This window comes from Pseudoliparis swirei, chromosome 14 (assembly GCF_029220125.1).
Source record: "Pseudoliparis swirei isolate HS2019 ecotype Mariana Trench chromosome 14, NWPU_hadal_v1, whole genome shotgun sequence".
NCBI lineage: Eukaryota > Metazoa > Chordata > Actinopteri > Perciformes > Liparidae > Pseudoliparis > Pseudoliparis swirei.
This window is the reverse complement of record NC_079401.1, coordinates 9,647,903-9,673,711: the sequence shown is the minus strand read 5'-3', so window position 1 is coordinate 9,673,711 and position 25,809 is coordinate 9,647,903. Positions and strand designations below refer to the sequence as shown.

General features: G+C 43.7%; 1 protein-coding gene across 1 annotated transcript in view; it reads right to left on the bottom strand.

Moving 5' to 3' along the window:
• The window catches only part of LOC130204709 (dystrophin-like), a 320,570-nt gene extending 295,465 nt beyond the window's left edge, over positions 1 to 25,105 (bottom strand). The window contains 1 exon segment of the mRNA XM_056431663.1: positions 24,840 to 25,105. Within this exon segment, the coding sequence (XP_056287638.1) occupies positions 24,840 to 24,921 (82 nt within the window). The 5' untranslated portion in view covers positions 24,922 to 25,105.
• Positions 25,106 to 25,809: the final 704 nt, after the last annotated feature.

The window sequence follows — 25,809 nt, the reverse complement described above, 5'->3', positions numbered from 1 at the left end:
CCTCTCTCTCCCCCTCCCCCCTCATCTGCATGTCAACCACTTGTTTTTGTCTTGATTACTCTTCAACAGATCCCTTATATACTGTATATATACACTACCGTTCAAAAGTTTGGGATCACTTAGAAATGACTTTATTTTTCAAAGAAAAGCAGTTTTTTCAATAAAGATAACATTAAATTAATCAGAAATACACTCTCTACATTGTTAATGTGGTAAATGACTATTCTAGGTGGAAGTGTCTGGTTTCTAATGAAATATCTCCATAGGTGTATAGAGGCCCTTTTACAGCAACTATCACTCCAGTGTTCTGATGGTACATTGTGTTTGCTAATCGCCTTAGAAGACTAATGTCTGATTAGAAAACCCGTGCAATTATGTTAGCACAGCTGAAAACAGTTATGCTGTATAAGCTATACAACTGGCCTTCCTTTGAGCTTGAAGTTTGTAGAACAAAATTAATATTTCAAATATTAATCATTATTTCTAACCTTGTCAATGTCTTGACTATATTTTATATTCATTTGATAAATAAAAGTGTGATTTGTCATGGAAGACACGAAATTGTCTGGGTGATCCCAAACTTTTGAACGGTAGTGTATATATATAGGGTTTTTACTTGGTATTGGTTCATGGTACTTAGCTGGCAACCTAACCGTTCACTTAGCAGAGCCAGCCCTGGAAAAAAAAAAGTCGTACACTATGCATTTAAAGGATATATCCAGGATGTTGAACTGATTAAGCAACACAAACGTTGCCCTGGTTCAAAAGCTCTCAGGGACGTTCACATTTTTCTTCAAGCACTCAGTAAGAGCTCTGAAGCAATTATTTCTCAGAGTGACCAAACAGAAGAATTAGAATGTGATTCATTTCAGGCCCATTTTTTCTTGCTTACATTTTATGTAACAACCTGGGGGGGGGCCGAATATTAAGATATGTGTTAGCATATTATTAACGAGCATTAGCACTCGTTACGCTACGCTAGCCACTGAAGCCATACTGAGCTAATGTTGCTTTTGCTTTTTAAAGATGAATTAAATATAGAACTACACGGCTTTGCAGGAACAGTGTTGTTCCTTCATGGTGTTGTCTTCGTGTGGTGGTCCACTTTTACACTGTTATCTATCGCTTGAGCTTCAAAACGTTTGTGCTGCGTAATCAGTTCAACATCCTGGATATATCCTTTGATATCGCATATTGGATATAGCATATTGTAGATACTTCTGAGAAATGACTTTTTTTGATTTTCCAAAAATGTTATGTATGTTAAATATGTAACCACTTTCTTAATTAGTGACAGTGTGACAGCTCGACGGAGTAGCACAAAGAGTTTGATTGACTGACGGTTCGTCCAATCACCTGCCGAGTTCACAGTTAACAGTTTTACCATTTTTTATTCATTTCGTACCCTTTAAAAAAATGATGTAGACGCATTGGTAGATGACGTCATAAGACTTTTTACTGTGTTTTGATTATTAGAAGTATTTTATTCATTTTTTTATACTTCAGAATCTATTGCTTTAATATTTGGAGGGAAAAAAATTAGTGGCCTAATATAAAATGTCCAGGCTGCGTTTTCCAAACTTTAGAGGAAATACAAGTAGTTTTTATTATAGTTTAGAAATTGTAATTTGTAAAAATAAACCATCTGGCTCATCAGTTAGATGTGAACGGAGCTTCAGGCTGAACGTTTATCTTTTTGAGAGACAACCAGTACAACAGCCTCTCTGCACTCCAACAAGAACAGTCTTATTATACTGTAACAGTCAGTGGCTCCATTTGGGTCAGGACATTGCAGAGAGTGTAAATAAAAATAAAGATCGGCATGGAGAGCCGAGAACAGGGCTGCATGTGATGAGTGTCGAAACTGGAACCAACATTAAGCCCATGCTTAGTGTTCAGGAGGTTTTCCACAAAACATTTGACTGAACTCGCAAAAATAAAACCATAAATATGAATACTCAAGATCACACCCACTGGACCACTGGTCCTAATACTGTCTAATGGAACATATCGAAAGCTTTCATTAAAACCAATTTGGCTCTGATTTATTTTCTTTCTCAGAAAGGATAATCTCGTTGATTTCAGATATCTTTTTCAAGTTCTCTCAGTTCTGTCAGTGGTAATATTCCTGCCTGTAATCACCTTGTCACCAGTGTACGGTTCTACACTACAGTCCGTCTAAATCTAAGAACAAGATCCAGCACTAATCACAGTAATCAAGAGCTGAGCTGAATGGACCTGTAATTGTATTGCGCTGTTCTAGTCTTCAGACCACTTTAACACACTTTAACACTTCATGACATCATTCACCTATTCATCCGTTGATGGGAGGAGCTAAGGTTCCACCTGCACATCAGCAGTAACTAAAATGCACACAGAGGTACGGGAGCACTTGTTAAGTGTCTTCCCTCAGGACACATCGACATGGGCTAGTGGAGCCGGGGATCGAGCCACCGATCCTCTGATTGAAGGGCGACCCTGCTCACCACTGAGCCAGCCCTTAGACCTACTGATGAACTAGAATATTTCTGTGATTAAACTATTGCTCGATTAAGTCAACTGTGAAAGGCTGGAAAAGATGTGCATGCAATGAATTCTGCTCTTTGATTTTCTTATGACAATTTCTTGGATGATAAAAAACTGATTCTGACAGATCACAGGGTTTCCCACAATATTTTATAGTGAAGGTAAACCCCCCCTGTTTATTACGACAAACAATAATTAGGGGGTAAACGCATGGAAAATAGCGGAGCTCATTTATGTATTTAGTGAATAAAAAAAATAAAATAAAATCTTCTCTCCTTAGAGATGAATTTTCATCTCTCCATCACACATTACTAACTCTGCTTTCTCCCCGGAGTCCTTTTGACTTCACGTCTCATGGGGTCATCGGACCCTATGAGACGGCATAGATCCTATCTGCTGATGGATCATCGAGGTCTGGGTCGTGGAATTCCTGCTACCGACTACGCCACTGTCCTGTTGAGACTCCGCCCACTGTTGAGACTCCGCCCACTCCTCCTCCCCACCGCCATCTGCCTGATGGATCGTGGAGGTCTCCATCGTGGAATATGCCTACTATGAACTATTCATACACTCTGTCACATTCATTGAATGTATTTTAACTCTAATCTGTCCTTCTGGTCACATGACATCTATTGTTCTGTCCATCCTGGAGAGGGATCCTCCTCTGTTGCTCTCCTGAAGGTTTCTTCCCTTTTTTTCCCCCTGAAGGGTTATTTGGGAGTTTTTCCTGGTCCGATGTGAGGTTTTGGGGCAGGGATGTCTATGTGTACAGATTGTAAAGCACTCCGAGACAAATTAGTAATTTGTGAAATTGGGCTATACAAATAAACTGAATTAAATTGAATTGAATAAATGAGTTGTCTCTACAGACAGATATCTGCATATAAATGCAGACGCTGGATGCAACCCGACACACTTTTGGTATTTAAAGTTTCGGTTTGTAGTTTCTCACCCAAAAAGCTAATTTGGGTTAGCGTTAGCACTGCTACTAGCTCCAGTTTCTCAGATGTATTTCAGGCATCATGTTAGTTAGCTAGAGGTAACCGATGTCTTTCAAAGTGTTAAAAGCCTCTGGTAAAAGTCCTTCATTATAAATATAGGCTTCTACATATTTACATATATATGTCTGTATAAATATATGTAGTAGCCTATATTTATAATGAAGGAGTTTTACCACGGGGAAACACTTGACAGACATCAGTTACCTCTAGCTAACTAACATGATACATGCTAATGATGGACAACTTTTACAGGACATTGAAAATGTATACAGTGCACTGTAAAAATAAATATAGGCTACCCGACAAACTTTTGGTATTTGAAGCGTTCTGGTTTCTGTTTGTAATTTCTCAGTTCTCACCCAAAAACCTACTTTTGTGTTCTTTGGGTTAGCGTTAGCACTGCTACTAGCTACAGTTTCTCAGATGTATTTCATGTATCATGTTAGTTAGCTAGAAATAATCAATGTCTATTAAAGTGGGGCCCTGTGGTAAAAGTCCTGCATTTTAAATATAGGCTACTACATATACCAGGGCTCTCAAGTTTTGAAGTCAGGCAAGAGTGACATATCCCGATGAGGCGAGAGTTTCTTTTCAGCGTGAGAAATACGATGTGTGGCGGGAGTGCGTGACTAAAGACCGAGATGCGTGACTGTCACGCTCAATGCGTGACACTTGAGAGCCCTGATATACAGTACATAGGCCTACACTGTATATCTTTAATGTCCTGTAAAAGCTATCCATCATTAGCATGCATCATGTTAGTTAGCTAGACGTAAACAATGTCGATCAAACTGTCTTAATGGCAACTTTAAGTATTTCCCTAAAAAGTAATTCCGATGGTTTAGATGGACATCCATCATTTTACATACTTTCTCTCTCTCTTTATATATATATATATATATAGTATATTTGTTCAATGTCCTGTAAAAGCTGTCCATCATTAGCATGTAGCATGTAGCTCTGGCTCTAGCTGTTTACAGACTGTAACCTGGAGGGAATTGAATTGAGAAAAAGAGTATTTGGCCAGCAGGGGGAGGGGGGGCTACAGCTGGTGAGTCAGACTGTCTGCTAACCAGCTCAGAGACCCATAAAAACATAAAATATTTACGAAGGAAAACCTTAAAAAATCTCTCCGTCACGCTCTCCTTTCAGGAAGCTCCTCGTGTGCACGATCGTTTTCTATTCCGCCCTCTCTTTCTCACTCCACTTCCCCCATGTGGTACCATCGATCTACACCTCTGAACTCATCTAAAAGCATGTGTGTGCTGCCCTTTACAACCTTCTCCACTCCATCCCACAGTACATTCCACAATCCTCCTGCAGCTTGCCTTCTCAAGTTATTTTTTGGTGTTTGTTTTTATTTTTCACGCATTATACTCCATCGCTTCCCTCCTTCATATCATCCATTCAACCTTTCAACCCCAAGTGGGCCCATCTGCCCTCGAGCCATCTGTCTCCATTTCTCAGCTTTTATTCTATCACTCCCCTTTTTTCCTCATCTGTATTTTCTAAATCATCTCTCCCATTCCATCTTTTATTTCCACGCCCTTTTTGACATCAGTTGAGGGAGACAACGGTTGAGGCTGAAAACGTTTACACATATATATAGAGAGAGAGAGTGAAAGACGTGAGGAATAAAAGAGTCAAGAAGCAGAGTATGTGTTTGGGCCATCTGACAGTGAGAGCCAATAAAAGAGAATGAAGAATCAAAACACAAATGAAAATCAAGAGCGAAGCGGAGACGGAAAGCTATACAATCGAGTAGGAAAATAAAGGTACTGAGAGGGCGAAAGAAAGAGGAGGAGGACAAACAAGTGAGACGGAGAGCAAATAGTGGAGGGGGCAAAGGCCAGATTAAAAAGTGCTTGGCTGAAACTGAGTCAGAGCAACTGTGGATCTATAACCCGCTGAGCTGGGCACACAACGCAGGAACTGGACTCAGTGTACACACATTGTGCGCTCCGAAGCACTGAAGTAACAGAAGAGTCGGCTATTTGCAGCCGGAGAGTCCTGTGCAGACTTGTAATCGTCGGCGCCCACCTGGCTCCATCATGCTTGCACACAGTTGCAGCTGCTTCACAGTAGGAGTCAGGCAACAAGCTTCTCTCACCGATGCGTTTTATATATATATATATATATATATAATTTAAACGACCGGTGTAGGATTTCGGTGGCATCTAGTGGGGATGGTGCAGATTGCAACCAGCTGAATCAGCCGGGTCTCACAAAATGGCGTATGAATAACATGCTACTTTCTTAATTCAGTACACGTGACGTACTGTGAGGGATTATTCGATTCAATCCAGTTTATTTTCTGTAGAACATTATCACAAATTACAAATTTGCCTGAAGGGGCTTTACAATCTGTACACATACGACATCCCTGACCTTTGACCTCACATCGGATCAGGAAAAACTCCTCAGAAATAGAAACAACCATTCACGGGGAAAATAAAGGGAAGAAACCTTCAGGAGAGAACAGAGGAGGATCCCTCTCCAGGATGGACAGAAGAATAGATGTCATGTGACCAGAATGAATCATCACAGAGTTACAACACATTCAATGAGTATCACAGAATGTATGAATAGTTGGTAGTCGGCATGGACCACGATCCAGACTTCCATGATCCATCAGGCAGATAGAGGTAGAGAGGAGTGGTTGGTCTCGATGGGCGAGTCAAAAAAAGAGACTTTGTGTCCCGTTTGAAACCAAAAGTCAACCATTGATTTATCTACGTTTACCACGAATGTACTTTAAAAACTTTTTTTAAATTTTGGAATATCTGCTTTTGCTTTTTCTCGCACGACATGTAGTTATTAGAAAAAGATAAAGAACAGTACAATGTCATCAAGACACCCCAAAACAACTCAAAATCAAATTAAAAACAATGACAATAAAAGGATATAACTAAACAAACATCTCGGTATTCGATCACATCCAATACACATATAATGGGCCTTATTACCGAACATTTCTTCTTTTCTCTTTCATGTGTTTACGGGTCAGATTTGTTGAGCTCTCCAAAATACTGAGAATTATTTCTTTCTTTTTCTCCACTTTGGCTACTCCCAAAGTTACTGGTATGTTTTAGCTCTTATATGCATTAAATACAAATGTCTCTGTGGGAATGTGTCTCACACGAGGCCCAATGCCGAGTTCCAGCTTCTTAAATGAGAGTTTGTGGTGAATACATTGACTTTTTCTGCAACTGATGAATGGCATATATCCATATATATATATCCATATATATCCATATATGCATAAACACTCACATCCCTTTCCAAAGCAGAATTCACCTGCACACAGGCACACTAGGATATATACACTTAAGATATTCTAAGAAGCACTGGAGTGTTTTAAATTCTTAGAATGAAATCACTGCAGGTATTGAAGGATGCACTTGGAAACGGAGGACGCAGCAGGAGTGCAGCTGGAAGGCCTTATCACTCTTTTTAAATTAGACTCATTTTTCCCATAACTCTCTACTTTCCATCACTTATATACTTAAGATTGCCATTTCCACACAGGGTAGACGGACTGGAGTGTATAATCTGAGGAGCAATAGGCTTCCTACCATTTTCTAAGACAAACGCATGAAAAGTTTTTATTACATTTAATCCACCATGGCGCACCGGACTCCCGTAAAGTGGTGACGTCACCGCTTTACAGCCATCGGGAGGAGCCGCTTAAATCAGCGGTAGGAGGCGCATAAATCAGCGAGCGTCAAGATGGCAACAGTGCAGATGTGCAAGACCGGAAGAGATCGACCAATCAGAGCAGAATCTGCTTTTTTTTAAAGAGATAGGCACTAAAACAAAGCTTTTCCAACAGAGGGCGAATACAGGTATGAGAACAATTAATTCAATTCAATTCAGTTTATTTGTATAGCCCAATTTCACAAATTACAAATTTGTCTCGGAGTGCTTTACAATCTGTACACATAGACATCCCTGCCCCAAAACCTCACATCAGACCAGGAAAAACTCCCAAATAACCCTTCAGGGGGAAAAAAAGGGAAGAAACCTTCAGGAGAGCAACAGAGGAGGATCCCTCTCCAGGATGGACAGATGCAATAGATGTAATGTGTACAGAAGGACAGATTTAGAGTTAAAATACATTCAATGAATATGACAGAGTGTATGAATAGTTCATAGTAGGCATATTCCACGGTGGAGACCTCCACGATCCATCAGGCAGATGGCGGTGGGGAGGAGGAGTGGGCAATTAAGTAGTAGTAACAACATTAATTGGTTGGTTTGTCCCAAAGCGAGGAATTGGCCAAAATGTCCTCATTCAAAGGTCTAGAACTCCAAATTGTTCCTTGCAAAGATAGAGGTGCATGAGCACACACACACACACACACACACACACACACACACACACACACACACACACACACATACGCAGTGTCTGATGGTGCTGGCCTTTTCTGTATCTGTCTTTCTGTGTGAATATGGTTTATTTGTCGTATTTTAGACACATTTTTCTTTAGAAGTTACCCAAAATTATTGATCCACACTTTGACAAGTTAAAGATCCCAACTGATTCTGATCCTGAGTGAGTGGAACCGTTTGGATCCACCCACCCGCCCATCACCCGCCCATCACCCATCCATCACCCGATGCCCGCTTTGAGTCATATGTGCTGTTCTCTGACGACGCCACACCAACTGCCTGATGGTGAAGGAGGCTTGACAAATCAAAGCGGCAGGATAATCCGTGCGAGGGAGAATGACTTTTTGTGTTTGACTTGGGCCCAGCGGGACTCCTTCCCTCCGACCTGACTGATCAGCGCGTTCCCCGCTGCGAGCTGCTGGCCCACTTCTCCTGGCATGACTCCTAACCCAGAAAGCTTCTTCTTCTTCTTTCTGTAGATGTGTGCATGTGTCTGATTGAACGGGGAGGGGGTTCCTCTGGGATCAACATGAGCTGCTTGTTTCAGTAGTGGCTTGCTTTATTTTATTGTCTTTTTTGCACTTTTCCTCTCTTTCTTCTTCTTTTCTTTCACGTTTGTCTTAGTTACGGTCGGACACTGGACCATAACTACTTTTTTCGATACTTCTACTGTGGCTTTTGTTCACTTTGTCGTGAGTATCGGTGAGCCACATCAAAACAATGACGGGACCTGCTCAGCTGATCGCGCTGTGCAGGCCGAGCTTCTGCCTGGAGACAGACCTGTGATCCCGCTGAGCTACGGAGAAGGGGGGCTGCAGAGCGGGTGTCAAGCGGAGGGCTAAAACGAGGAGATACAAACCGCCTACCGTCGATCATAACGGGAACGGAGGTCTTTGGCGAATAAGACGGATGAGCTGCTGGTAATGACCGAGAGGTCTTCCGTGAGAGCAGTCTCTTGTGTTTCACTGAGACGTGGCTGCACGCGACTATCCGGATCACAGCGCCTTTGCCTGGCTTCAGGACTGTTCGCTGACAGAGACGCTACACAGAGCGGTAAGAAGAGGGGGCGGATCGCTGTTTATGTGAATGAACGGTGGTGCCACCCGGACCATGTGTGCGTGAAGGAGCGCTCTGAACATTGAACTGTTGGCCGGGGATGCGCCCGTACTATTTGCCGAGAGAGTTCACGTCCGCCATTTTGGTTGTCGTGTACGCTGAGGAAGCTGTGGACACCATCCACTCCACTGTGTCTGCTCTGCTGAATCATCAGCCTGGAGCATTCATGGCTATCACTGGTGACTTTAACCACACCACACTGGATAAAGCTCTGCCAACCTTCCATCAATACATAGACTGCCCAACTAGGAACAATAAAACTCTGGACTTGCTGTATGCTAATACTAAGCAGCGCCACTGCCCTTCCCCTCGGCAGGTCTGATCATGACCTGGTCCGCTGACACCCAGGTATGTTCCTCTGGTGAAGAGGCTGCCGTGACCACCAGGACTGTGAGGAGGTGGTCTATGGAGGCTAACGACGCCTACAGGACTGCTTGAGTCAACGGACTGGGATGTGCTGTGGACCGCACGGGAGGACATCAACAGTATGACCGACTGCATCACGGAATACATCAAGTTCTGTGAACACACCACCATCCCATCACGGACTGTGCGCTGCTTCCCCAACAACAAGCCCTGATCACCAGGGACCTGAAGGCGCTTAACATGAAGAAAGCTGCTTTCAGGTCTGGAGACAGGGATGAGCTGAGGAAAGCCCAGCGCAACCTAAAGGTGAAGCTCAGGAGGCAAGGACTTACAGGAGGAAGCTGGAGGCCAAACTCCAGCTGAACAACACAAGGGAGGTGTGGTCTGGCATGAAGCAGATAACTGGCTTCAAGGTGGAGGGAGACAGCCAGGGGCTCCTGGAGAGGGCCAACGAGCTGAACTGTTTTTCAATAGGTTCAGTTCACAACCCTGTCTCCTCCACACATCACACCTCCCAAACACCTCCTCCCCTCTGTCCCCCTGCTGAGCTGCACATCCACCGAGCCCTCAATAACAATGGGCCCTCCACCCTCCCCTCTCTCTGTGACGACTGACCAGGTGAGAAGACAGCTGGAGAAACTACACCAGCGCAGAGCTGAAGGTCCTGATGGCATCAGCCCCAGGGTCCTAAAGACCTGCGCCACCCAGCTGTCTGGTGTCCTGCAGCGCCTCTTCAACCTCAGCCTGAGGCTGGGGAAGTCCCGTGCTGTGGAAGACGTCGTGCCTGGTCCCTGTCCCAAAGAAGTCAGCACCATCTGGCCTCAACGACTACCGACCGGTCGCCTCACCTCCCATGTGATGAAGGTGCTGGAGAGGCTGGTCTTGGCTCACCTCCGCCGCAGGTGAAATCATCGTTGGACCCTCTGCAATTTGCTTACCAGCCTCATGTGGGAGTGGACGACGCCATCATCTACCTGCTGCAACGAGCTCAGTCGCACCTGGATGGAACCGATGTCTCTGTGAGAGTCACTTTTGACTTCTCCAGTGCATTTAACACCATCCAGCCACTGCTGCTGAGTGAGAAGCTGCGGTGGCCGTGTGGACGCCCACCATCTCCTGGATCACTGACTACCTCACAGGCAGACCACAGTTTGTCAGAATGGGGCTGTCTGGAACGGTGGTCAGTGATGTTGAGCCCCACAAGGAACTGTTCTGTCTCCCTTCCTCTTCACCCTGTACACCAGTGACTTCCAGTACAACACGGAGTCATGCCATCTGCAGAAGTACTCTGATGATTCTGCAGTGGTCGGGTGTATTAGGGATGGACGGGAGGAGGAGTACAGGGCAGTGGTGAGTGACTTTGTAAAGTGGGCCGATGAGAACCACCTGCGGCTGAACGTGGCCAAGACCAGAGAGATGGTGGTGGACTTCAGGAGGAAGGCGACAGCTCCTACACCTCTGAGTGTCCTGGGAGTGGACGTGGACATGGTGGAGGAGTACAAGTACCTGGGCGCCTCCATCGACAGCCGACTGAACTGGAAGGCCAACATCAACGCTGTGTACAAGAAGGGGATGAGTCGCTCTTTTTCCTGAGAAAGCTGATCCTTCAACGTGTGCAGCAAGATGCTGGAGTTATTCTACCAGTCGGTTGTCGCCAGTGTGCTGCACTTTGCCATTGTCTGCTGGGGAGCAGCATCGAGCCGTGACACCAGCCGCCTTAACAAACTGGTTAGGAAGGCTGGCTCCATCATCGGCTGCCAGCTGGAGCACCTGGAACAGGTGGTGGAGAGGAGGTCGTTGAAGAAACTGGTGTCCATATTGGACAACCCGGACCACCCTCTCCACCACCTCCTACAGGGACAGAGGAGTACTTTCTCCAGACGTCTCCTCACGCTCCGCTGCCACAAGGAGAGATACAGGAGAACATTCCTGCCGACGGCTATGAGGCTCTACAACAGTTCACCTCTTGCCAGATCACCCTAACCCTTCTTATATTTTGTGTTTTGTTTTTTTATTCTTGTGTGTTGCTGCTACTGACTCGACAAATTTCCCCTTGGGGATTAATAAAGTATATATCTATCTATCTATCTATCCCCAACTGCCAGAATAATTACAACGTCCACGCATACAAACCTCCTCCTCCTCTTCTTCTGGCCCGTAGTGACCCAGAAACTCCATGTGGGTCAGATCTTAGGCTGAACCCTCCGCTTCATCCAGAATGTGTGGTTTCCTATGTGTCACTACTCAGTCATTTACCCTCCCTTCCCCCAGGAAAACAACATCTGCCTTTTCTTCTTCACCATCTTTCTTGTCCCCCCCCTCCATCCTCTCCATCCCCCCTCTCTCTCTCTCTCTCTCTCTCTCTCTCTCTCTCTCTCTCTCTCTATCTCTCTCTCTCTCTTGGATCCGCTCCCACACATTCGTCTCCATTGGCAGCATCTCACACAGTCTCTCTGAGAACGGCTACAAACTACAAAGCCACCGACTTCCTCTGCTGCCATCTTCTGTCCGTGGATGTCATTACTCGATCACTGTTGTCAAAGCGTTGTAGTTTTCCACTGTTCATTTGGACTTTCTAGGACAGCGGTTCTCAACCTTTTTTCAGTCATGTACCCACTGTAAAATATTTGTTCAGCCAAGTAGCCCCTAACTAGCCATTTTTGGTGAAATACACAGCGCTGTGCCATCAGTGTCTGATTTAATATAGAATATATAGAATTCAGTTCATGAACTTACACTTATATTCTATTTTTATTTGTAATTTTTTTTATTGATGATCTTTTTCAAGATATTTTTTTACAAATCTCAGTGGAGTGCTGATGTGGAGTGATTTGAGAGCCACTGTTCTATCATTTGGAAATGTGCTTAATAAGCTCTGTAAATAACCCCATGGAAGGTTAATTGTTTTGGCTTGATATATATATATATATATATATATATATATATATATATATGGTGAAACCACAGGTGTAGGGCAGGAACAATCAGGAGACACACATGGGAGGTGGGGGCATGGCTGAGGACAGGTAAAGGTAATGAACAATCAGGAGACACACATGGGAGGTGGGGGCGTTTGCTGAGGACAGGTAAAGGTAATGAACAATCAGGAGACACACATGGGAGGTGGGGGCATGGCTGAGGACAGGTGAAGGTAATGAACAATCAGGAGACACACGGAATACGCCGGGTGTTATGACACAAAGTAACGTGACATTAAATGAGCCTTAGAAACCACACTGGGTTAGCGTTACAGTGGGGAATGAGCTAAGTTAGCTGGATGCTAACGGGGGAATACTAAATTAGCCTCTGTGTTAAAATAATTGGCTATAAAAAAAAGCTGCATTCACCAATTCCTTCCGCTTCCCTTCCCTGTAGTTGCCACAGATGAATATATGCTTTTTTCTTGCTAACTCTAAGATACGTGATCATAACATTTTTAATTACATTTTATTTGTTTAGCTTGTTTAGTGGTTTGTTTGGTCCGTTCTTACCTTACCGTCTTTTTGTTTGTTGTTCGTAAAGTTATCTGTCTACCAGGCACGTGCACAGACATGTTGGGGGGCGGGTGCTCAAACCCCAAAAAAGGGCACCCATCGCCAAAATGATTTATCTATTGATCACTGTAACTTGAAGTTAAGTAATTGGTTGAACATGAAACACATTGTGTTGGGAGAAGACATGAGAGCTGAACACAATGACATGGTTTCTATTAACAATTCCAATTTATTTACATTTATAAAATGATAGGAGCAAAAAATGCCATATAATAAACGCGCAAGGAGGAGGAGGGAGGGGTGCAGTGAGAGGAGGTAGAGGAGGAGGAGGAGGGAGAGGCGCGGTGAGAGGAGGCGGAGGAGGAGGAGGGAGGGAGGGAGGGGCGCGGTGGAGGGAGGGGTGCGGCGGGAGGAGGAGGAGGGAGGGGCGCGGCGGGGGCTTGTGAGTGTGGAGCATGTCGGGGCGAAATTCTCACAAGAACTCAAATAAATGTCCCGTCAGATATCAAAACACATTAGGGGGGAATTGACGACAGAGAGTAATTTTTATTCTTAAATACTTATTAATGAAGAAAAAATGTGTCTCCAGCAGAAAGGGCACTTTTCTCATCCAGGACAAAAGGGCCGGTTGAGCACCACTAGGGCTCTATCAGTGCACCTGCCTGCAGTGTCGACTCTTTGGTTGGTAAGTGCTATGTTTCCTTTTGTCCTCGGTTGGGAACAGGAGGGTGGAATAATGTGCGTGTGTTTTTCCCTCTCCGTCCTCTGCCGAGCAGAATGGCTGTTTAGTGATGAAAAGTGAACTGAAAGTAGGGAGCGCTAAGTGCTCCTGCATTAAATGTTCCCCACTGGCACCGGCCTCCGATCTGTAACTCCCCCTGTGCTGCTGACACACGAGGTGAAGGTTTAAAAGGCAGAGAGGCTGATATTAAAACACCACCAGGGACCATTTTAATGGACTGCTTTGTGCGGATGTATTATATATATATATATATATATTCAATTCAATTCAGTTTATTTGTATAGCCCAATTTCACAAATTACAAATTTGTCTCGGAGTGCTTTACAATCTGTACACATAGACATCCCTGCCCCAAAACCTCACATCGGACCAGGAAAAACTCCCAAATAACCCTTCAGGGGGAAAAAAAGGGAAGAAACCTGGAGGAGAGCAACAGAGGAGGATCCCTCTCCTAGGATGGACAGATGCAATAGATGTAATGTGTACAGAAGGACAGATTTAGAGTTAAAATACATTCAATGAATATGACAGAGTGTATGAATAGTTCATAGTAGGCATATTCCACGATGGAGACCTCCACGATCCATCAGGCAGATGGCGGTGGGGAGGAGGAGGGCGGAGTCTCAACAGGACAGTGGCGTAGTCATGAGCAGGAATTCCACGACCCAGACGATCCATCAGGCAGATAGGATCTATGCCGTCTCATAGGGTCCGATGACCCCATGAGACGTAAAGTCAAAAGGACTTCCGGGGAGAAAGCAGAGTTAGTAACGTGTGATTGAGAGATGAAAATTCATCCTTAAGGAGAGAAAAAAGAGGAGATAGGTACTCAGTGCATCCTAAAACGTCCCCCGGCAGCTATAAGCCTATAGCAGCATATCAAGGGGCTGGACCAGGGCAAACCTGATTCAGCCCTAACTATAAGCTCTGTCAAAGAGGAAGGTCTTAAGTCTACTCTTAAACGAGGTGACTGTGTCTGCCTCCCGGACTGAAATTGGAAGCTGGTTCCATAAAAGAGGAGCTTGATAACTAAAGGCTCTGGCTCCCATTCTACTTTTTAAGACTCTAGGAACTACAAGTAGTCCCGCATTTAGTGAGCGTAGCTCTCTAGTGGGGCAATATGGTACGACAAGCTCCTTAAGATATGATGGAGCATCACCAATCAAGGCTTTGTAGGTTAAGAGAAGAATTTTAAAAGTGATTCTTGATTTTACTGGGAGCCAGTGCAGAGCAGCTAGTGCAGGAGTGATGTGATCTCTTTTCTTAGTTTTAGTGAGAACACGAGCTGCAGCATTCTGGATCAACTGGAGGGACCTAAGAGATTTATTAGAGCAGCCTGCTAATAAGGAGTTACAGTAATCCAGTCTCGAAGTAACGAACGCGTGAACCAATTTTTCTGCATCTTTATGAGACAAGATGTGCCTGATTTTTGAAATATTACGTAGATGAAAGAATGCAGTCCTTGAGATTTGCTTTACGTGGGAGTTAAAGGACAAGTCCCGATCAAAGATAACGCCAAGATTCTTTACAGTGGTGTTGGATGCCAGGGCAATGCCGTCTACAGAATCCACATCACCAGATAATTGATCTCTGAGGTGCTCAGGGCCGATTAAAATTACTTGGTTTTGTCTGAGTTTAACATCAAGAAGTTGCAGGTCATCCATGTTTTTATGTCTTTAAGACATGCTTGAATTTTACAGAGTTGGTTGCTCTCCTCTGGTTTTATCGATAAATATAGTTGAGTGTCATCTGCATAACAATGAAAGTTTATGGAGTGTTTCCTGATAATATTGCCCAAAGGAAGCATGTATAAGGTAAATAAAATTGGTCCAAGCACAGAACCTTGTGGAACTCCGTGATTAACGTTAGTGGTTATCGAGCGTCATCGTTTACAAATACAAACTGAGATCGATCTGATAAATAGGATTTAAACCAAATTAGTGCCGTGCCTGAAATGCCAATCGACTGCTCCAGTGTCTGTAACAGGATGTCATGGTCAATGGTGTCGAATGCAGCACTAAGGTCTAACAAGACCAGGACAGAGAGGAGTCCTTTATCTGCTGCCATTAAGAGGTCATTTGTAATTTTCACCAGTGCCGTCTCGGTGCTGTGGTGTTTTCTAAATCCTGATTGAAATTTCTCAAATAAACTATTATGATGTAGAAAGTCGCACAACTGATTTGCGACCACTTTCTCAAGGATCTTGGAGAGGAAGGAGGTTAGAGATCGGTCTGTAGTTAGCCAACACCTCTGGATCCAGAGTGGGCTTCTTCAGGAGAGGTTTAATAACAGCCACCTTGAAGGAGTGTGGTACGTGGCCTGTTAGCAGAGACACATTGATAATATCTAATAGAGAGCCGCCAATTAAAGGCAAACGCCTTTAAGCAGCCTCGTCGGGATGGGGTCCAAGAGACAGGTAGACGTGTTCAAGTAGAAACCGTTGAAAATAATTGGTCACGGTTGATAGGAGAAAATCCTCCAAATATACACCAGGGCATACAGCGGTTTCCAAGGCCATTCCACTTGAGAACAGATTGGCACTGGTTATGGGCAAGAGATTATTAATCTTGTCCCTAATAGTTAAAATCTTTTCATTAAAGAAGTTCATAAAGTCATTACCACTAAGGTTTATAGGAATGCTCGGCTCCACAGAGCTGTGACTCTCTGTCAGCCTGGCTACAGTGCTGAAGAGAAACCTGGGGTTGTTTTTAATTTTCTATTATTGATGAGTAATAGGCTGCTCTGGCATTACGGAGGGCCTTCTTATATGTTTTAAGACTATCTCGCCAAACTAAGCGGGATTCTTCGAGATTAGTTGAACGCCATATGCGTTCAAGCTTTCGTGACGTTTGCTTTAGTTTGCGGGTCTGAGGGTTATACCAGGGAGCAAACCTCCTCTTCCTCACTGTCTTCTTCTTCAGAGGGGCTATCGAGTCCAGTGTCATTCTCAGAGAGCCTATGGCACTGTCAACAAGATGATCAATCTGGGACGGACTAAAGTTAGACCAGGAGTCCTCTGTTATATTGAGACGTGGTATCGAATCAAATACAGAAGGAATCGCCTTTTTAAATTTAGCTACAGCACTATCAGTTAGACATCTAGTGTAGAAACTTTTGACTAACGGAGTACACTCCGTAGTATAAATTCAAAAGTTATGAGGTTGTGGTCTGACAGAAGAGGATTCTGTGGGAAGACGTTCAAATGCTCAATGTCAACGCCATAAGTAAGAACAAGATCAAGCGTGTGGCCAAAGCTGTGAGTGGGATTCTGTACTCTGACAGAAGCCAATCGAGTCCAACAAGGAGATGAATGCAGCACTAAGGCAATCATTATCAACATCCACATGGATATTAAAATCTCCAACAATAATAACTTTATCGGTTTTAAGAACCAAACTTGATATAAATTCTGAGAATTCAGATATAAACTCTGAATATGGACCTGGTGGCTGGTACAGAATCACAAATTGAATTGGCTGTAGTGTTTTCCAGGTTGGATGTGAAAGACTAAGAACAAGGCTTTCAAATGAGGTGTAGTGTAATTTTGGTTGAGGATTAATTAATAGGCTCGATTCAAAGATGGTTGCTACTCCACCTCCTCGACCGGTGCCTCGAGGAATGTGAGTATTAATATGACTTGGAGGAGTCGATTCATTCAGGCAGACATATTCTTCATGGCTCAGCCAGGTTTCAGTTAGGCAACATAAATCAATGTGATTATCTGATATTAAATCATTCAGTAACACAGCTTTAGATGACAGAGATCGAATATTTAGGAGACCACATTTAATAGACCTATTTTGTTGCACTGCTGAAATAATGGTGTTAACTTGTATAAGGTTATTGTGTACGACTCCTCTTCTGCTTACTTTTGATTTATTTAATTGAAGTGGCCGTGGGACAGACACAGTCTCTACTCTAAAGTCAAGGGTGGGTAACTGCTCGAATGGAAAACTACAACTCTGCTCCCGGTTCCTGATCTGAACCCTGGGTTGTCATAGATTAAGTCCGGTGATCAACTTGGTCATATTCGCAGAAATGAGACGCGCTCCGTCCAACGTGGGATGAATGCCGTCTCTCCTCATCAGATCAGGTTTTCCCCAGAAAGTCTTCCAGTTGTCTACGTAGCCCACATTATTCGCTGGGCACCACCTCGACAGCCAGCGGTTGAAAGACGACATTCGGCTATACAATTCGTCTGTCTGCAAATTTGGGAGAGGGCCAGAGAAAATTACGGTGTCCGACAACGTCTTGGCATAAGCACACACCGATTCCACATTAATTTTAGTGAGTTCCGAGCGCGGCTCGGCGCCATTACCACCGCGTGTATTACAATCTGACTGTATCTCCGCTATCCTTAGCCAGCAGCTTCAAACAAGACTCCACGCGCCCGCCTGGCCCCGGGAGGCACACGACGGTAGTCCGTGGCTTCGCTATTTTCACGCTCCTGACTATAGAGCTCCCGATAACCAGGGTGTGTTCCTCAGCGGTGTGTCGCTGAGCAGGAAAACTGGTTCGAAACGTGAAGTGGTTGGTGCACAGCGGGCTTCTGTGTAGACTTACGACTCCTGCGAACAGTTACCCAGCCATCCGGCTGCACGGTTACCGCCGGAGAACAGCTAACAGCTGACTGTAGCTCGCGCCGACTACGGGAGAGGCGGGCTAACTAGCATAGCTGTCTGAGCTTCGATAGCGCGGAGCCGTGCATCTAACCCACTTAGACCTGCCTCCAACCTAGCAAATAAACTACACTTGTTGCATGTATCGTTATCATTAAGGGAGGCAGGGGGATAACTATACATGAGACACACTGAGCAAGAGGGAGCGGGAGGGAGAGAAGAAGAAGTCATGCTCGCTGTTGAGCTGGCAACCAAAGCTTACCGGAAGAGTGAGATGATGCGTTCAGGAGCAGCTGGGAAAATCAGACAATCAGCTTCGAAATGTTTTTATATACACTACCGTTCAAAAGTTTGGGATCACTTAGAAATGTCCTTATTTTTCAAAGAAAAGCATTGTTTTTTTCAATGAAGATAACATTAAATCAATCAGAAATACACTCTATACATTGTTAATGTGGTAAATGACTATTCTAGGTGGAAACGTCTGGTTTCTAATGAAATATCTCCAGAGGTGTATACAGGCCCATTTCCATCAACTGTCACTCCAGTGTTCTAATGGTACATTGTGTTTGCTAATCGCCTTAGAAGACTAATGGATGATTAGAAAACCCTTGAAAACCCTTGTGCAATTATGTTAGCACAGCTGAAAACAGTTATGCTGGAGATATAAGCTATACAACTGGCCTTCCTTTGAGCTAGTGGATTATCTGGAGCATCACATTTGTGGGTTCGATAAGACTCTCAAAATGGCCAGAAAAAAAGAACTTTCATGTGAAACTCGCCAGTCTATTCTTGTTCTTAGAAATGAAGGCTATTCCATGCGAGAAATTGGAAAGAAACTGAAAATTTCCTACAGCGGTGTGTACTACTCCCTTCAGAGAACAGCACAAACGGGCTCTAACCAGAGCAGAAAGAGAAGTGGGAGCCCCCCGTGCACAACTCAGCAAGAAGACAAGTACATTAGAGTCTCTAGTTTGAGAAATAGACGCCTCACAGGTCCTCAACTGGCAGCTTCTTTAAATGGTACCCGAAAACGCCAGTGTCAACGCCGACAGTGAAGAGGCGACTCCGGGATGCTGGCCTTCTAGGCAGAGTGGCAAAGAAAAGCCATATCTGAGACTGGCCAATAAAAGAAAAGATTGGTATGGGCAAAAGAACACAGGCATTGGACAGAGGAAGATTGGAAAAAGGTGTTATGGACAGATGAATCCAAGTTTGAGGTGTTTGGATCACACAGAAGAACATTTGTGACACGCAGAACAGGTGAAAAGATGCTGGAAGAGTGCCTGACACCATCTGTCAAGCATGGTGGAGGTCATGTGATGGTCTGGGGCTGCTTTGGTGCTGGGAAAGTGGGAGATTTGTACCAGGTAAAAGGGATTTTAAATAAGGAAGGCTATCACTCCATTTTGCAACGCCATGCCATACCCTGTGGGCAGCGCTTGATTGGAGCCAATGTCCTCCTCCAACAGGACAATGACCCAAAGCACACCTCCACATTGTGCAAGAACTATTGAGGGAAGAAGCAGGCAGCTGGTATGCTGTCTGTAATGGAGTGGCCAGCACAGTCACCAGATCTCAACCCCATTGAGCTGTTGTGGGAGCAGCTTGACCGTATGGTCCGCAAGAAGTGCCCATCAAGCCAATCCAACTTGTGGCAGGTGCTTCAGGAAGCGTTGGGTGAAATTTCAACAGATTACCTCAACAAATTAACAGCTAGAATGCCAAAGGTCTGCAATGCTGTAATTGCTGCAAAAGGAGCATTCTTTGACGAAAGCAAAGTTTGAAGAAAAAAATGTATACTTCAAATACAAATCATTATTTCTAACCTTGTCAATGTCTTGACTATATTTTCTATACATTTAGCAACTCATTTGATAAATAAAAGTGTGAGTTTTCATGGAAAACACGAAATTGTCTGGGTGATCCCAAACTTTTAAACGGTAGTGTATATATATATAAATATAAATATATACCCAGTTTATAGAGTTTTACTCAGTGCAGTGTGTATTGCAGCACTGCCTTTGAGCTCTTTAACGGGCCTTTCTTCATGGATCCCGGGGGAGGAGGGGATGCACAATGGAGAACTCGGTGGATAAACCGGAAAACAAGATGAACGGTGTATGTGACAAAGGGATAAGTGAAAGACGAGGAGGGTCAGTTATGGGCAGAGCAGGAAGAAACAGATCAACCGAGGAGAGAAGAAAAGAAAGAAGAAAGAAAGGAAGGTAAGAGAGGTGTAGGGATTGAAGTGTAATGGCAAGAAGCGAAGTAGAGACGAGTGAAATGAGGGGAAGTAGAAGAAAAGTTGGTCCTATCAGGAATGATGAGTGGTAGCGAAGTGGTTATAGACCCACATGATATGATCTGTTTGAATTATTTGTATTAGTATTGGAATAAAAAATGGAAAACCGAATAACCCAATGTCCAGTTCCAGTAGGAACCTCTGTGAAGAAAACATTTGATGGAATTGGAGACGTTTGGTCATCTAGCCAGATCACGGTCAACAGAATCAGTGTTTTGCAATTTTCTGACATTTGAACAGATTAATTAATAATATTAAAGCAATCAGGTACCTAGTTAAACTATTTAAGCTTCACAATGAATTTGTAATTAATTTTAGGAAGTGTACAAGTTGAACACACTCTAACCTATTATTATTATTATTATTATTATTATTATTATTATTATTATTATTATTATTATTATGTACTTCTTATTAATAATTCATGGTCCTGTAGAATAAAGGGAAAGTTTCCAAGGATACATTTTCGCACCATGGCATGTTAAATATGTGGAGCGTTGCCTCTGCAGACCAGAGACAGATGGACAGATTTAGCTGGTGACAGAACCACAACATGGGTGGTCCACATATGACACGGGGAGGGGGATGAGCCGAGTGGGGCCCATAAATAAGAGCAAGAAAAATCTAAAAGTTACTGAGATAGAATTGGAGAAAAAAAGTATCTGATATTAGGGAGCTAAGGAGAAACAGGAAGAGGGTGAGGAAGAAGCAATGTGAGAGGAACGTGGGAGGCTTGAAAGGGGGAGTGGAAGAAAAAAGAGGAGGCATGCTAAGCTATGTGACACCGCTCAACAGGCCAGCTGACGGCTATTTACAGCACGAGATGACCCACCAGCTGTCCCGTGGGGGAGAGAAGAAAGTAAGAGAGAGAGAGAGAGAGAGAGAGAGAGAGAGAGAGAGAGAATCATCGTCGTGGCAACACATCACACAAACACGTCCACCCAGAACATCTTTTGCCCTGGGTTGGGCTACGGGTGGCAAGTTAGCCCAGAAACACTTTAGTCCCGATTTAGCTCGACAAATGACTGCGTACTGTTGACTTAAAAAGGAACAGTGTGTGGCATCTATTGTTAGAAATTCAAAATAATATTAATAAGTAGGTTTGCTTACATAACAAGATGGAATTAAAGGCTTTCTAGTATATATGATGCATGATTAAGGAAGCCTTGAGAGCCAAGTGAGAAGAAGAAGAAAGAATGTGGCGATGTATTTTTGAAGTCTTAAAGGGCGGTACTCAGATAGAGTGGTAGAGTGGTAGAGCGGGTCGTCCTCTAGACGGAAGATTGGCGGTTCGATCCCCGGCTCAGCTTCTGTCAACGGGCGAGATACTGAACCACAGATTGATCCCGAAGACTGAGCATTAGTCTAGATCCTGTGTGTGTATGTGTGTGATCCACAATAACAAAATTCAGTCGTAGCAAAACACGACTCGACAAGGTCACGGGGATCAGCGGATTTAAGATTTGATAATGGCCCGTGTCAGTATCCTCTTGGCAAGAGGAAGAAACAGTGCCGATGGGAAATGTAGTTCAAGTTTACAGTAACACTAGCAACGACAACATCGCCTGAAAAGGCTACAGTCAAGTACAGCAATGTCTAAAAGTAGCCCGCATTTGAACATTTCCTAAATACACATAAATGATATATATAATAAATATCAGATTATGACTAATTTGGTCTCACAGAAATACCGAGGTCCGTAATACAATAGTCCGGACCATAAATACATTCACTTAATGTAAAGCTGAGAAAGCAGTGGAACCCTGCTGTGACACGCTCACCTCACTTCAGTCCGTGTAATCACACTTTCAATCACACTTCACATCAAAACAACATCTGTCACACAGACCAGAGCCACTCCATCACAACTACAGCAACCCACAGTCTACATATGGAGCCAGAAAGAGAATATATATATATATATATATGTATAGTTATATATATAATTAGATATAATTATATATATAATTATATAAAGTTATATATAAATGTGTTTGTATTAGGGCTGTCAATCGATTAAAAAAATTTACTAATTAATTGCACATTTTGAAATTCATTAATCGCGATTAAAAGTTGTTTCTTCTTCTAAAGACTAAATCTTCTAAATGAACGAGTAATCCCTTCAGACAGCGTGTATTTTCGACAATTGTATTCTATTTTAAAGACAAAACTTCACACAGAGCTGTGTTTTCAAAGAGGCTCCTACATATAAAGTGCCAGCGAGGTATTTTATATCGTGGATGATAAATTGTTTCTTCAGTGAAACAGATTCGTAAAAAAAAAGAAGTATATTGAGGCCCCATTGGTCCTGTCATCTTTAACACTGAACAGCAGAACCAGTGGCCTTGGTGACTGACTGACATTCACATATGTCACGTTAACCCTCTGGAGGCTGGGGGCATTTTATACATTTTACACAACAACAACAAAATTCACCTTTTAAAGGCGTTTGCATATGACACATACCCCCGTGTTCTACATCAAACATTCCAGAACAATCTCAGCTCTATTCAATGAGGCTCAGTTATCCTTGCGCCATGTTCTCTGCTCTCTGACTGACAGGCTGCTATAGAGCCTCACCCGTGAGGTGGGAGGTCCTTTGTGATTTACTGAGTGTTCATTGGTTGTTATTTCCCCAAAATGTTGACAGACAAACGGATTGACCAATCACGTTGAAGGTTTCGTGTGACGAGTTCTTTCCGTGCCGCGTCACCCGACACGTCGCCCCTCCGTTCCTCTGTGGATCAGAGGGGGAGACGGGAGGAAGAAGGAGCAGGAGGAAACCCGACTGATTCATCCACGAATTAAACTGATTTATGCTTCTTACTTTCGCGGAAAAATAATTGTTTTAAAAACGGAAACAGTGTTAAACCGTACTGCCGCGGCTTGACACTCGGTTTGAGTGTAAAAACGTCAACGAACACCGGAAGTAAACAAAGTTGCGTTAATTGCGTTTAAATATTTTAGTGCGTTAACGTGGCCAAATTAATCGCATATATTAACGCGTTAACGCTGACAGCCCTAGTATGTATACATATATATAATATATATATGTATGTATAAATATATATATATATTTGTTTATATATATATATATATTTATACATATATATTGATTTGATCCTTGCGGGTAAGTTAGTGAAGCTTAGCATCAACATGGGTGAAGATTTAAATAGGAACAGGTTCCTGTGTTCATTTTCATTCGATAAGTCTCGACGTATTTACTGTAATGCACTTTGCTGGACTGAAAGAACAGATGTTAAATATAATTTTTGTTTTTTTTAAACAGCCCTTCTATTTAAATATATTTTCACTGGCTCCCAGTAAAACAAAGATCTCTATGAATGTCTGAGCTCATCAAGTAAATGTCTCCTCACTTAACCTTGAATGAATTCAAAATCAGCTCATGGGCCCAGCAGTCATCATGGCCCTCCTGGTTTTCTCTACCACATGGACGACGGTCTGGAACACCGTCTGCTTTGAAAAACATTCCTTTTACTTGAGTTCAGTGTGTTACAACTTATTTTAGAATCAGTGTCAGTATTGCTACTATTTCCTTTGTAATAATAATAATACCTTCGTATCCTTTCCCCTTTTATTTGATTTCCTTCTTATCTTATTTGTTTTATTTAATAAGTTCTTGTTCTGTATCTTCTTTGTCTTTTTTTTGTTGCCATTTTGAAGTTCGCCGCCTGTCGTGAAACGTGCCGTATAAATTAAAGATATAGTCTGATCTCATTTGTTTTCTCCTTGGTGTTTATGACTTTAGAACACTTGAACAATGTGTTTTTCAGGATACGTTTTTTATTTGTTTCACTGGTGAAGAAAATCTTTTTTGGCAGGTCTTTTCCGGATGAAGCATGTGTTGATGCAATACTCGTTTCCGCCACAAGGGGCAGCACTGCTCCTTGTTCTAAATAGGACCAAACGCGTTCTCGTCGTCTTCCAGGTGACTTTTGAGTTCATAACACTTTCTACGTGTTGTGGGAGCAGTATCAGACCTTTTTAGCAATATTGAATACCATATCATTCATATGTTTGTGTTTTCCAACTGCTTCATTGTTGTGACGTCAGTCGAATGAAAAGACTTGTGATTATGTTGTCAGTGAGCCTTTAATATGACTTACAGGAGATGCTGGACCCTCAGACTGACATCCAGCATGCACTCAAACATCTCTCTCTGTCTTTCTCTCTCTCTCTCTCACTCACTCACTCACTCACTCACACACACACACACACACACACAATCTCACGAAGACTGCTTTGATCTCCTACCAGATCGACACTTGATGATCTCTCCAAACTCGTCCTCCGCTGGCTCGTCGCAGTAGTCCTCGGGGCGCACACCCTCCGCCATTGATAGCAGGGCACCAGGTGTAAAAAAGGTATACAAATGGGGACAAAACAGACAAATCGACCTGGAGGGGAGAAGGAGACCCGAAGAGCAAATCCAGAACAAGCAGCCAAAAGGTGGAGCGCAAATGGAGGGTGACAGAGAACCGAGCCCTGGGTGAAGATGGGGAGGACTAAGACGTGAGGATGAACCGGCCGGACTGTCGGACAGGGAGAGACAGATAGGAGCAGGTGGGCAGGGAGGAGGGGGGGGGGTGACTGGGTGTCGGAGCATTCCCACCTCTAAATAGAAGGATGCTAAGAGGCCCCCAGTCCCGTTTTGCGGGCGCCATGCGTAAAACCCGACACCAAGCGGACGCGCGTCAGTGTTGTGTTTCCGCACTGGGACGATGAGTTAACGCTAAATATCAAGGTGAGTCAACCAGTTTGACCTCCAGTGGATGGGGGTCCACGTGGCAGGCCACGACCAGAGCATGACGATTCCTCCCCGTAACCCACACGAGTGGAGTGGGTCACGTTGGTGCTCGTGGATTTGGGTCACACAGCTTTGAGCCACACGGTGAGGTGGATGAACTCCATTGTACAATAGAAACTGGTATTTTGATAGCCTGAACACACACACACACACACACACACACACACACACACACACACACACACACACACACACACACACACACACACACACACACACACACACACACACACACACTTACTATTATTAGATCTGCTGATAAACTGATATAACCACTTTGGATTTCCTGGCTGTTCAGAAAGGGGGCTTGGTTACTGTCATGGCTCCATTACGCACGGCGCGCTGCGCAAGCCTGCTAATATTAGATATGATGGTGTGATGGATCTATAGGCGCAGCTCTGGGAACACAGACTTCCA